Source organism: Glandiceps talaboti, chromosome 5 (genome assembly GCF_964340395.1).
Source record: "Glandiceps talaboti chromosome 5, keGlaTala1.1, whole genome shotgun sequence".
NCBI lineage: Eukaryota > Metazoa > Hemichordata > Enteropneusta > Spengelidae > Glandiceps > Glandiceps talaboti.
Genome location: NC_135553.1, coordinates 18,207,535 through 18,220,479, shown reverse-complemented (window position 1 = coordinate 18,220,479; position 12,945 = coordinate 18,207,535). Strand labels below are relative to the sequence as shown.

Here is a 12,945-nt window from a genome sequence, read left to right as displayed (position 1 = left end):
TCTCTGTACACGCTCACGTTTTTTCAATCTTTATTTCAAGCAAAGAAAATGATTTTTTATTGGATAATCACCCGATCCCTGTGATTGGAAGAGCCTTACACCCCTACTTTTTAAATGCTACAGCCGCCCAGCATCCGGGCTTCTCCATGTCGACGTTTATTGTACGCCATTTTGCTTTGGAGTATTGCTGAAATTGGAGAGTGGACTGGACATATCGAAAATTATAAACACTATCAAAAATGGGCCGAAAAAAGAAGAAGGTTCAGAAGCCATGGTGCTGGTATCCTTTTAGTCTTGCTTATGAATTTTCGAAAATTGAAGTGGTCTACTATCTATGACTGGGAGTTGCGCACAATGTACATGTAGATTGTGATCACATTTGTGTTCGAATTTATCCACGTGATCGATGGGGTATTTATCATTGAGACTTGACAAAACAATACTACAAGAGTAAGCTTATATAGTATTTATGTAAGGAGTATATTGGTGGAAATATACTACAGATGTTGATGGATGTATGGTAGCAACAAATGTAATTGAGGGCGAACATATCTATCAAGTCCAAGATGTGAAAGCATTACGTTATTATAATGTTGGATCATTGTGCTAGCTGTACTGTCTTCCGCTTACGCTATCAACTGACAGACACGCCACTTTTCTTTGTTCACGTATTACTAGTACATTACTTCTTGACCAGACCTTGCAGTTTGTTGTGGCTGAACATTTTACAGTCTGTAATTGGGGTTTCAATAATGAGTCTGGACAACTGTGGTGTGACTCACTGCATGATGTAGGACACGAACAGAAACGTGTTTTACTTTCACAATTTAAATCATTTAATGAATAATTAATTATTTTAAAGAACGTGTGCATGACATCGACAATTTATACTCAACTTTGCCCCATTTCAGTGTTGTATTTTCATGGAGATGGGGACGTGATCTCTTATATAGTGAAGAAAGGAAGAAGTCTAAATTTTACAAATACATGCATTATATAAAGTATTAATATTTATTATTATAATATTACTGTGTGCATGATTCTTAAGGGGAAATCAAATCAGAACACACTAGGTCATATTAGATGTGAGGAATAACTTAGATAATTCATTTCTCAGTTCCAAAAGGGAAACTGAAAGATGACAGAAATCATTGTTACCAAATTTGTTTGGATCCTCATCAATCAGTGCATTATCACACAATAGTGTTTACACTTCTCATTCTCACAAACCAGAGCTGTTATCTCTTCCGCCATACTGCGAAATGACGAACTCTGGCATCTTACAATGGACGGACAGGTATTTCTGAATACTAATAAATATTCATGAGTAATGACGAACCATATGGAGTACAAGCATGTTCACCGTATGCGTACATGAGTATTTAACGCTGATATAATTATAATTACACTCTGACTTATACCTGACTTGTCTCTCTGAGCAAATGTCAAGGTGACTAATTTGCCTGTTTATAGGGCTATTCTCTTGAAGCAACGGTATATATTGACCGTATCAAGTGAGTCCAACAGGCAGACATAGCATGAACAGCAAACGTTGACAGATGCATGCACTGAGTAAATATGAATGGGCAATTCAAAAGACCTGTGTAAAAGTTACTAGTCTAGTCTATCCAACATAATGGGGAGAGATTCGTTGAAAATTTACATTAAGAGCTGATAAACGGGCACTGTACAGAGTATTAGTAGTACGGGTGTCGTGAATGCAGTCCCGGCATTCTGAAGTCCCCAAAGGGCACTGTGATAGTAAAAGGTTGTACTTATATACCATTCAGCCGGTCTGACAGTACAGCAAATCTATGCTCTCACAAACCCTATTTGACATAGATGTATGGGTCGTTTTTTCTGTTCAGACATGTATCATTCCAATCTTGTCCGTAGGATGACAAAGGCTGTGGTTTGCGACGATGACACTTCTCAAATACTGATGTCTCTCAAATGTATTCTAAACCTATACTTGTTTGTACAACTGCAAGTTAATTGCCATGTAACACCCACGCCACTTGTCCAGGTAGTGCACGTTTGATATTTTGGACAGATGTGGGAATGTAAATGTAGCCAGAATAACACCAATGTTAGAATGACCAAAAACTGCATGTACAGTAGTTTGTCATTTCTTACTACATCTCCCCAGACTGTGGTATTACAGTACTAAACCACATCGAAGGATTTCTAGCGCGACGACTTTGACTATACTGTGAGTGGATGTTTCATGGTAACGATACTGTATAGGAACTAGACTATGTGTCTCAATGCTGGCAGATAAAACCAAATATTATCCTTAACCAATGCTTTCAGGTACTGCAACAGAGAGTTTGATGATGAAAAAATTCTTATACAGCATCAAAAGGCAAAGCATTTTAAATGTCATATTTGCCACAAAAAACTTTATACGGGTCCAGGTTTAGCAATTCATTGTATGCAGGTAAGTATTTGACATGCTCCACAAATTCGTCCCAGTCCAAAGTTTCAAACTTTGTGTACATGTGAATGTCACTTTGTGAAAGAGTTAATTATTAGATTAGCTGCATTGTTTTCTTCTGGAACAATATTTGACACATCACTTGTTTCCCAGTCTGTGTCCTTGCCAGCACAAGTCCATATGATCTATCGCTATGACAGAGGGACTGTGTTTCAAGGAACTTCTCATCATTCACAGGGCAACTACATGTACATGCAATTCACATATAAAATGCTGTTGTGATGTGAATGAGTTTCAACTGTACCCTGAATATTACAGAATGATGATCTCCATGCAGTAAATGGCCCATGGGAAATACTGTCTTATCTCATTATATACATAAAGTGAAAAACAGCGTGTCAGTTTTGTCTTGCCAACAGATAAAAATAACTGGCCTGAAGCTAAAATATCAGCAACATATATGAAATACATGTATCAATACAGCCATTTTCTCTCTTGTCATGTTTTTCAACTAAAAAGATGGAAACTTGTGATTGAAAATCCTCCCCATAATGTGGATGACTACAAATTTGATGAGAATTATTTTTTTTATATGTTTCAACATCAGTATCTATACAACAAATTCTCATTTCAACTGCAACAATGCCTTTTTGTAATAATTTGTAAAAAAAAAAAAAAAAAATAGTATTGAAATGATTGCCAGATAGCAAATAATGCTGGGGTATGCGAGTTGTTTAGTCACAACTTTTATTCAATATGTTTCTGATTTCTATGTTCATTTTCGTTGAAAAATGTAGAAATGTTTTGCTGAAACAGTGTTGGAGTTTCACATACATATAATGAATGTGTTGGTTGGTTGGTTGGTGAATTTAAGTGTGTAGACCCTTGTCAGACACCATGATGCAATGCCAGTGAAATATCAACTGCATCCTGTCAACCAGACACACAGTTGGTGTACTAAAAGTGAAAACAAGTTGAATATAAAAGTTGATTTTCTGTTTGACAACCTTGTAAATATACAAATCACCTGTAGCATCTCAAGTATATACTTTGAGGATAGCATTTTATACATGCATACATCATGTTTATTTATTATTTATAACTTGTACAGGAAACCTGCACAGTGAGTTGGCTGTACCATAATTTATAGTTCCGTCCATTGTGTGTGTTTTTCTGTAATTTGAAAGAATCACACATAATGTATAATTTATGAAATATTGCTGTAACTGTACCATCACAATTGTATGCATTTCTAACAATCAGTTTGTCATCTCTCAAATTAATACATAATTTATATGACATAAGTTCTAAAAATATATAATTCATTGCATCTGAAAACACTATTGAGACATTGCTTTAGCGTGATGGTCATCATAATGGTGATAACTGGATGACAATGGCTGGCATGGCCTTTGTGATACTGTGTCTCTGTTTAAGGGGAATTAAGTGGGTAAAATCTTGTAATTCACAAAGCGTTTGTTGGGGTTCTCCAAGGTAACTATCCACTCACACATGTACTAGTAATATTCACATCATACGTACAGCAGACTGAACACAACGCGTACTCTACTACACATGCACATAGTGTTACAAATAAACATTTAAATACATCAACAAAACACAAACATACAGACAGACAAACAGACCAGATGGGAACCAGATAAGTCATTTACTATCAACTACAGTCACTCCTCATTGTAATTTAGTGTGTACTTAAGAAAAGGGGTGGTTCACCATTCAAACTACAAATATGAATAGATTTCCTCTTCCTGCTACAGTAAGATACATCATGTTCAGCCCTATCAGGTGTCTAAACGCAAGTGCTGGCTGAAAGCGTGGCACTAATGCCATTTCTTACAGACTAGCTAAGAAGAGGCTGTAACATCTCTGAATATTACACCACCACAGGTACACAAAGAAGCAGTAGACAAAGTACCCAATGCACTGCCAGGCAGACAAGATGTAGAAATTGAAATTTATGGAATGGAAGGTATTCCTGAAAAAGATATCAAAGAAAGAAATGAAAGAATGCGTAAGTATTGAATGTTTGGACGGTACAATGTAGTTACTTTGGAATGGTAAAATGGGTTTGTTATTGTGTGATCAAGATCTGTAATAGACAGATAGCATTCATTTCAAATTTGCTGTTCCAAAGTAATTATATTGTACTGTCCTAGTGATTTTTGGAACCATGAATTATATATTCTCCATCAGACTTTTTGTTTTGGGTTGTGATTATTCGGTCAGGTTTTAGGACAAATATTGGATGCAATGAAATAATATGGCTAATTTGGAAAGGTGGTATCTTGTACAAGTTTTCTTTTTTACACGGAAGAAAAATGTAAGTCATGTACTTTTCATGCTAAAGAAAAAGTTGTATTTCCTGAATGTCTTTGTTTGATTTCTTTATCTGCAAAAAGGGAAAAAATTGCTTTGTAATCACCCTACAATTTAATTTAACAGAAAGGGAAAAAAGGGGGGAAGATTTAGATGAAAAGGAAGCATCAACGTCATCAAGTCCATCAGTGGCACCCACTGCAGCAGCTCCCCGACCACCTCCGTTGATGGCACCGACACCAAACACTATGCCACCAGTAGCGCCAATGATGGCACATGGTATGCCTCCACCTATGCCAGGTATGCCTTTACCAGGAATGCCGCCTGGCATGCCACCAGGGATGCCCGGTATGCCATTTACAGGAATGCCACCATTCATGGGACCACCAAGACCAGGGTAAGGCAATTATAATGGTACTTTGGCAGACTTTATATAGATATTTCACATATCTTCACCAAATTGTACACTAGTAATTCGTGTTGAGGTAAAATCTACTGAGTTTCTCATGTATTTTACCTGTTTTACCAGCCATTGTCACTGTAAAATTGCAGGGAGTAGTTAAATTTACTGAGAATGCCATGGGTATTTTACTCGAGTTTGTACCATAACGTATGTCTTAACTTAGAATACCTAGGGCAGCTCTTTATTTTACCAAGTTAATGTCCATAACAAAATACAGTGAAAAATACTTGCCACTGTTGCCCAAACAAAAAACAGTGTGAAGATACTCATCTAATGAAAAATGCTTTCATCATAAATGATGTACGATTCTTCCAGGATGCCGATGCCTCCTATGGGGCCAATGCAAGGTGCACCGCCAACAGATGTGAGGCCACCCTTTGGAGTACATGTACCAGGAATGCCTCCAGGAGGGCCTCCACCTGGACACCTTCCTCCGTCAACAACAGCAGCACTCGGATTTCCACCTCATCAACCTCCTAAACCACTATTTCCAAGTGCAGCAACTGTATGTATACACCATCATTGTTCACTGTACCGTAATAAACAGAAATTTATTGACAATCGTCATTAGCAAAAAACAGATATTTGATAGAATCGTGTTTGATAATAGTGGACAAGGATCATGAGATGTACTTGAATGCTGTAATTATGATTTGTGTACCACCTGTTGTACAGCATCAGGTACCTAAGAAAAAAATGTTCACACTTTTGGATGTTTCATCTTTCAAGTTACGTTGACTTGCAAATTTTATAAGGCCTTAAAAAAAATTTTCTGGTCAGCACGCGCATTACTTAAATACCCTTTCATCAGTCTTTTTTGTGTGCGTTTGTCCAGCCCATGCAGTCTGCAGATCCAGGGGGAAACAAAAATAACGCTCCCTACTTCAGTGAAGACAACTGCAGAGCCAATCATGAACAAGCAAATGACATCTGCCCCACATACACACTTGCTCTAAAGTACTCAATAAAAAAGAACAGTAACTGTCATAATTGAGTGACAGGTTTGTTGAGAATTTAAAAAAAATTGCATTGTTGCACCACTTTTGACAATGTGTCCTGAACAGAAATATTTTTTTTGTTGGCCTTAACTTACAGCAGTCCAATTGTCACGTAAGTGCTGTTAAAAATAGTTTACAAATAATTTAGAAAAGGTCATCAGAACCACCGTTTTGCAGCTTGATATACCCATAATTGGCATATGTCTTCTCTTGTTCACTGTACTGGGAACTGATTAACACAAATTTGTTGAGGTAGGTCAGCTTGCATATTTCAGTCATAAAAGTAACAAATATGATTTCTCTGCAGCCAAGTGTATTTTGGAATAAAATGAACAGAACAAATATTGTCATAATATTGTAATTATTTCACAGACTCAAGCGGATACATCAAGACCAGTGGGTGCAGATTTTAAACCACTTCCTAGTAGTACCTCCTCATCAACGTCTCCGATTGGTCCAATCAAACCCACTTTCCCAGCATATTCAAATCCACCCAGGATGACGTCAACTCCTCACACACAGGCAGCGCCACAACTAACAACTGCAGCAGCTGCCAGTGCACCAGTACCCAAAACTGCCCCCAGCGCATCAGCCACAATAAGTAAACCAGCTACTGTACCAAGCAGTGGTTCGGCCAGTAGTAAATTAATACATCCAGATGAAGATATATCACTTGTAAGTCAGCAACTATCTAGATAAAGGTTCAATGTTTTCAGATGTGTACATCGATTTTGGAGTTTTTTGTTGGTTGGTTTATATATGTAAATGATATTAAAATGTATTCACTCAAATACTGAAACAGTAATTTCTATAATACTGAAAAAAGCCCATTCTGAATAAGAAACAACTGTTCTCTTCAAGTAGTGGAAGGGATAATTCATACAGAGAGCTGTAAGGGGCGATCACACGATGTCACAAAACTCAATAAATGAATGCCATTCATTTAGAGGGGAGGAGGTCTGGCACATTGTCAATGTGATAGCTGAAATTCGTTTTCACACTTCTAACCAAATGTAGATAACTTGCACACCTTCAATAATATTAAAAAAAAGTTCAGTATTTACTACTGAGATGTTGACAAATTTATTAAAATTTACAGCTAATGTGATACACAGTGCTGGGTTTCCCATTAGTATTTAAATGTGTTTACCGTGTTTTACATTGTGTCGATCGTATTGGTGTTACTGCCATACTTTACTCTATATATAACAAAATGTGTCAATGTTGTCTGTGAGCGTTCCTTTGGGGGGAGGGCTGAGTGGCCTAAGCGGACTTTGTTCATTTGTTGAGCATATGTGACATCGTGCGATCATCCCTGAATTAATAGTTACAACAGACATTTTGATCAAAGGACTCTTAGTTTAAGTCTTACAGGTAGTCATTGTTCATATAGATATGTCAGTATGTAACATCTCTCCAGTGGTCATCTGAAATTGTGTCAGGTACTCCTTATTATTGTGGTCAGTAACTCAAGACAACATCCAAGAAAGTTTTGTCCCTGTATACCATGTGGATTTTAATCTAATCACAACTTCATATTTACAGGAGGAGAGGAGAGCAATGTTACCTAAATATCAACAGAGGCCTAAGTCATCATCAGGAAGTGGAGCAGGTACAGTACCACCTCCACAAGGAGCACAACCAATGCTTTCCCAACCACCTATGGCAGGTAACTTAATGGGACAACAAATGAGACCTCCCATGGCCCCACAAGGTAAGGAGCAAACTGTTGTACACAGCTACCGTGGAGAGAGAGAGACGACTTGACTGGCAGATAAGTTGCCTTCCAATGTCTTCTATTCAGTGTACAATATATTGCTGTGAACCAGAAAAATCTTTCTCTCGATTTAACTTCCACACCCATTTAATCTGTGAAAGCTCTATAAAATAATGATGTTCATATGGTAAATTTCAGAATTATTGTCTGCAAAAATTTAAAATGTGCATTTTATGTAATGTGTGTCAATGAATTGAAACTTTTCATAGATTTGTTTCTATTGATAATGTAGTATTGTGCTGTCCAATGACATCATAATCTCTCATCTCTGGAAATTAAACTGTAAAGATATTCTGGTTCGCAATATGTGAAGAAAAACTATATTAAGAGGATGTAAAATAGGAAATCCATATTTGGGTTGTGGCATGCCTGTCAGACAAATAGGGTAAATTTTGCAAAACTAAGTCAGGCTCAAAGAATGTAATGGGAAATTACATTTATTGTGGGGGGCTTCTGTTGAGCAAGATGTTTCATTCCTGGTAGACTTTGTCCATTGATAAGTTTGATTTCTTCCGCAGGTCATCCTCCACCTCAACAAGGTATGGGAATGCCAATGGGGCAGGGTAAGTGGACTATTTCTCTTGAACTTGAAAGTTTCAAAGTTTACAAAGGCTGTACGATGTCTGTGTTTTCAGTGAATTTCTGAGCACCATAACGTCAATTTTAGGACATAGGAAGCTTGATACTTGAGGAAAACTGTTATTTCCCCACAACCATTGCCAATTTTAGACCATAGAAAGTTTGATGCTTGAAAAAAAAATGTTGGTTTTATAACCATAATGTACCATAATGTCAGTTTGATAACATGGGAATTTTGATAGTCAATTTTAGCACATAGAAAATTTAATACTTAAAAAAACACCTATTAAAGTCAATTCAGATTTTGGTACTTGACTAGGATGAAGAATATAAAGTTGATGTAGTAATTATGTTTGTTTGCTTGTTATTTCTTTACTTCAACGTAGGTGCTCCACAACCAGGGATGCCCAGACCACCCTTTCCTGGACCACCCCCATTCCAAGGTGGCCAAGGACCACCACCACCAATGCGACCACCCATGATGCCTACAGGTGGAGTACGGTATTAGCATCAAAGCGCTGCCAACAGTAGGTTGATATGCAGGTGGACACTTTTTTTTCATAGCATTTCATGATGCACTTACTAGTATATAAATATATTGTTTTCCTAGTCGTGGCTGTGTAGTCCAGCTTTGCAAGAAGATTCGGTCACTGAAATGTAGGAAAAATGAATTTTCATTTATGTAAAGTAAGTGAGGGAAAGTGCTGGCTTCTGACATACCTCGTGGCTTTTCACAGGCAAGTGTTCTGAAACCACAATTTTAAGATATTTTCACCGTGGTATGAAATACCATTTGGCATTTTCAGATTTAAAAAAAAAAAACAGATAGAAAGCAAGAACAACATCACAATGGTGCGGTGTATGATAGGTATGTTACCAACTCAAATATTGCTGTCTTTCCTGACAATAGTTGAACCATCAGTTATTTTTTGGGGAACTCAACAGTAGGTACAGTTTTCATTTTTTTAAGTTTATGTGGGCATGTATTTTAGCTAATGTGCAGGCAAAATTGTACACACTTTTATTCTCTAGTAGTTCTTTGTCTTAACAGCAGATGTCTACTTCGTAATTGAGCCCCCTATAGTGTGTAAAATTTGAGTCAGAATCACCTTTATTTCCTGATTTCTCACGATTTATGCCTGCTCAGTTATGTACAATATGTAAAACTGGAAAGTACTTGTGACATACAGGATTTGCCATCTCATTCAACTTGTAGCGGCAAAGCCCTGTAGGTAACGCATCATTACCTACACAGCATTGTTTGGACGGGAGAGCCTGAACGTACTACCCCCGAGCACCGATTTCTCATTGTCATATCGAACAATTTAACACATTCATTTAAGATACATGCCTAGAAAGACTTAAACTTCTTCACTTGTCTACACAGTAGACTTTAAATTATAAGATTTGCCTTGGAAATTTTTTAAATGAATGCTGGAATATTAAGGTGAGAATTTTTACTTTATACATGAGAAATGTTACTGTCTGCTGTGGACAGACCTGTTACATTCAAGTGTAGCAAAACTTTGAAAACTTAGCGGCTTTCTGGAAATTATGATTGTAACCGTCGGGATTTGCATTCCTCTCTTCAACGTTTAATAATTATATGTAGTAATATTGACTGAGTACAGGCGTTTCCTCGATCAAGCCGAACCATTCATCACCGTGTTCACATCAGAGGTCAGTACTTACTGAACTTTGCCAGTTTTCGCAGCCTGTTGTGCTGTTGGACTTGTGATGTCCCCAACTTCTGTTGGTGAAAGACTGGCAGAAAAGTCCTGCATGTCACATTCAAGTCACTGCCTACCATACATCATTCCAATGACTAATATTCCATACAATCGTGAAAAAAAAAATATCATCCCTTTAATGTTATGTTGCACCATAGACCCTCCACATTGGTGGAGGGTCACTGGTTGCACTCTTGTGTAGAGATGAAGCAACAGAATGAATTAAAGGAGACGAACTTTGTAGATATCATGCTCCCCCCCCCCCCCCTAGCATGTCTTTGTTTTCATTTGTCTTGTATGCGTTGTTATGTGACTTGAATGTGGTCACAGAACATTGCCATTAATTAAAAAGCTGTATTTGAAGTTGTAATTTTTCCCATGTTATTGTAAAAGCTTTGTGCCTCAACAGCCTTAATGTCTATTTTACAGTTTGTGTGTGTGTGTGCATCTTTCCACAAGCAGGCAAGTGTCAATAAAGTTACATTCTTTACACAAAGACGGTGTTCACAGCATTTGTTTTTATGCTGTTGGGCCCACAGGGGTCCCCAACTTCCACAACATTGAAGTTGGGGGGCCCACATGGGGTCCCCAACTTCCACAACACTGTGAAGTTGGTGAATTTTTCATGCATTACATAACACTACTTTTGATGGCTGAAGTCCTATTTCTTTTCACTGCATGAAGACTACATTATAGTATCATTTTGATGGCAGGCTTTTTTCTATATGACAAATCTCCTCACAGAATCAGGTATGGTTCCTGTATAAAAATACATATGTACATGTATGTCGTAGAGTCCCACCCATAAATCGATGAATCATCATAATTTTTAATTTTTACGGTGTGTGAATTGTAAATTATCATATGGGAGGCACAGGTTGGGAAAATTTGGGTGTGAATTGCTGTCTGGCAGTGCTATACAAAGAGTTGGTGTTGAACAGTTCCAGTTTAAAGTGACCCATCACAACCCCGACCCTCCAATGATAGGTATAGATATAGCCCTAATGTGAGAACCTGGCATTGAATGACATTTCACTGGCTTTTACAATTGTCCCCAGACATGTTGGATGTTTGTCTATATAGAGGTGAAATGTAGAAATGTGTGGGTATTACTGACATCTGAAGTGTGTGGGTATTACCGACATGATTAAGTATGTGGGGTATCATAAAAGATGAATTAGGTATGGATTTCCATTGAATGTGCCACCTTGAGGGGGTGTGAATGTCACAACACATGAAGTGGTTGTTGTTAATCTGGTACTGATGAGAAGGAAATGGACCCAAACCTATTGTATAGTTGGAAGTATTTGACAAAACATATCCAGTTTGTAGAGTTCTTACCCTTAGGCATGCATGGACCTTGTAAATCATTTGAACCCTGGACATAAAGGTGAAAGGTTAATGGGTTGGCTTTACAACTGTCAAGCAATGAAAAAGTAGACATCACAACAACACATGAAATCTGCTAGTTCATAGGTTTGCTCTGATGATCAGGGGACGTGGGTCCAAAATGCATTTTTTTTTCAAAAAAATTTCTTTCCTCAATTTCATTTCATCTGGGTGGGGGTTCTTTCTTTGCGTGGTACCGTAAAAATAAATACAATTGCCATGCCAGATTCTGTGTGGGGGATATTTGATTTTTTGGCGGCCTGAATGAATGAACAGTTTATACATGTATGAAAACTTGTAACATTCTGTTGAAAAATAACAGGACTTCAGCTAATCAACTTTTAATCTGACAAGTGAGTGGTCACTGTTTAGGGCTTTACACTTCTATGATAATTTCACAGGTGACCCCAAATCTTTTCTTCTGTTGTTCAATCTATGAACAGTTTGCGACTACTATAGTTTACGTAATGTTACTACCAAACCAGAAAGACACAATAGTTTCAATTAGAAGACACCATATTTATTTTCACATCTCACTTTTTTTGTTACGAATTACACAAAATACAGGCACTGATAGCATGTGTGTGTGCTCACAAAATGTTTACATTTTATCTCACTACGAATACAAAGAACCCAGTTTGAATCTTCCTTCTTTCATCTGACAGCAATGTTGATTCATGTTCAGGGTGAGTTAAAAGTGTATCGTTTTTATATGCTTGCATGCGATCAGTGTCTACTTTGTTTAAAGTAATTTGTAACAAAAATATGGCAGATGTAAAAAACATTCTGCTGTATTGAAACTCATCAGTGTCTATGGTTTGGTAGTATCATCCTAAGAAGTCTCAGTTAGATGCATACTACATTGGAGAATATATAGTTCATAGTTCCCAGAATCAATAGGACAGTACAATATAGTTACTTTGGAAAGGTAAATTGGAAACGAATGCGACATTTCCATCCATCTACTACAGGCTTTGATCAATGATTTAATTGTCATATTATTCCACCAGTCAAGAGAGAAACATCAACACTGAATAATTAAATCATTTGAGTGATCAAGGTCTGTAGTAGACAGATCAAAACATCGCATTCGTTTCCACTTCACCATTCCAAAGTAACTATATTGAACTGCATACTAAATGGTTTAGTATTTAATCAAACAAGTGAACGAGATAAATACATGCAACATAAGCCAACATTCTATTTCTGACAAAGAAGACGAAATGGGGGGGGGG

General features: G+C 37.3%; 1 protein-coding gene across 1 annotated transcript; it reads left to right on the top strand.

The window, feature by feature from the left end:
* The first annotated feature begins 141 nt into the window (after positions 1-141).
* Positions 142-11,355, top strand: LOC144435207 (BUB3-interacting and GLEBS motif-containing protein ZNF207-like). The gene is made up of 9 exons (XM_078123786.1): positions 142-280; positions 2,314-2,440; positions 4,346-4,469; positions 4,901-5,171; positions 5,553-5,742; positions 6,608-6,910; positions 7,781-7,949; positions 8,531-8,575; positions 8,978-11,355. Exons 1-9 carry the CDS (start codon positions 240-242, stop codon positions 9,097-9,099), a joined length of 1,392 nt encoding a protein of 463 aa, XP_077979912.1. The 5' UTR covers positions 142-239; the 3' UTR covers positions 9,100-11,355.
* Positions 11,356-12,945: the final 1,590 nt, after the last annotated feature.

Bases quoted from the DNA above. Each gene is read 5' to 3' on its own strand.
- LOC144435207 (XM_078123786.1), top strand. From the start codon at position 240: ATGGGCCGAAAAAAGAAGAAGGTTCAGAAGCCATGGTGCTG. The intron at 6,911-7,780 runs GTAAGTCAGCAA...TCATATTTACAG, and splicing joins CAGATGAAGATATATCACTT to GAGGAGAGGAGAGCAATGTT. The intron at 8,576-8,977 runs GTAAGTGGACTA...ACTTCAACGTAG, and splicing joins GGGAATGCCAATGGGGCAGG to GTGCTCCACAACCAGGGATG.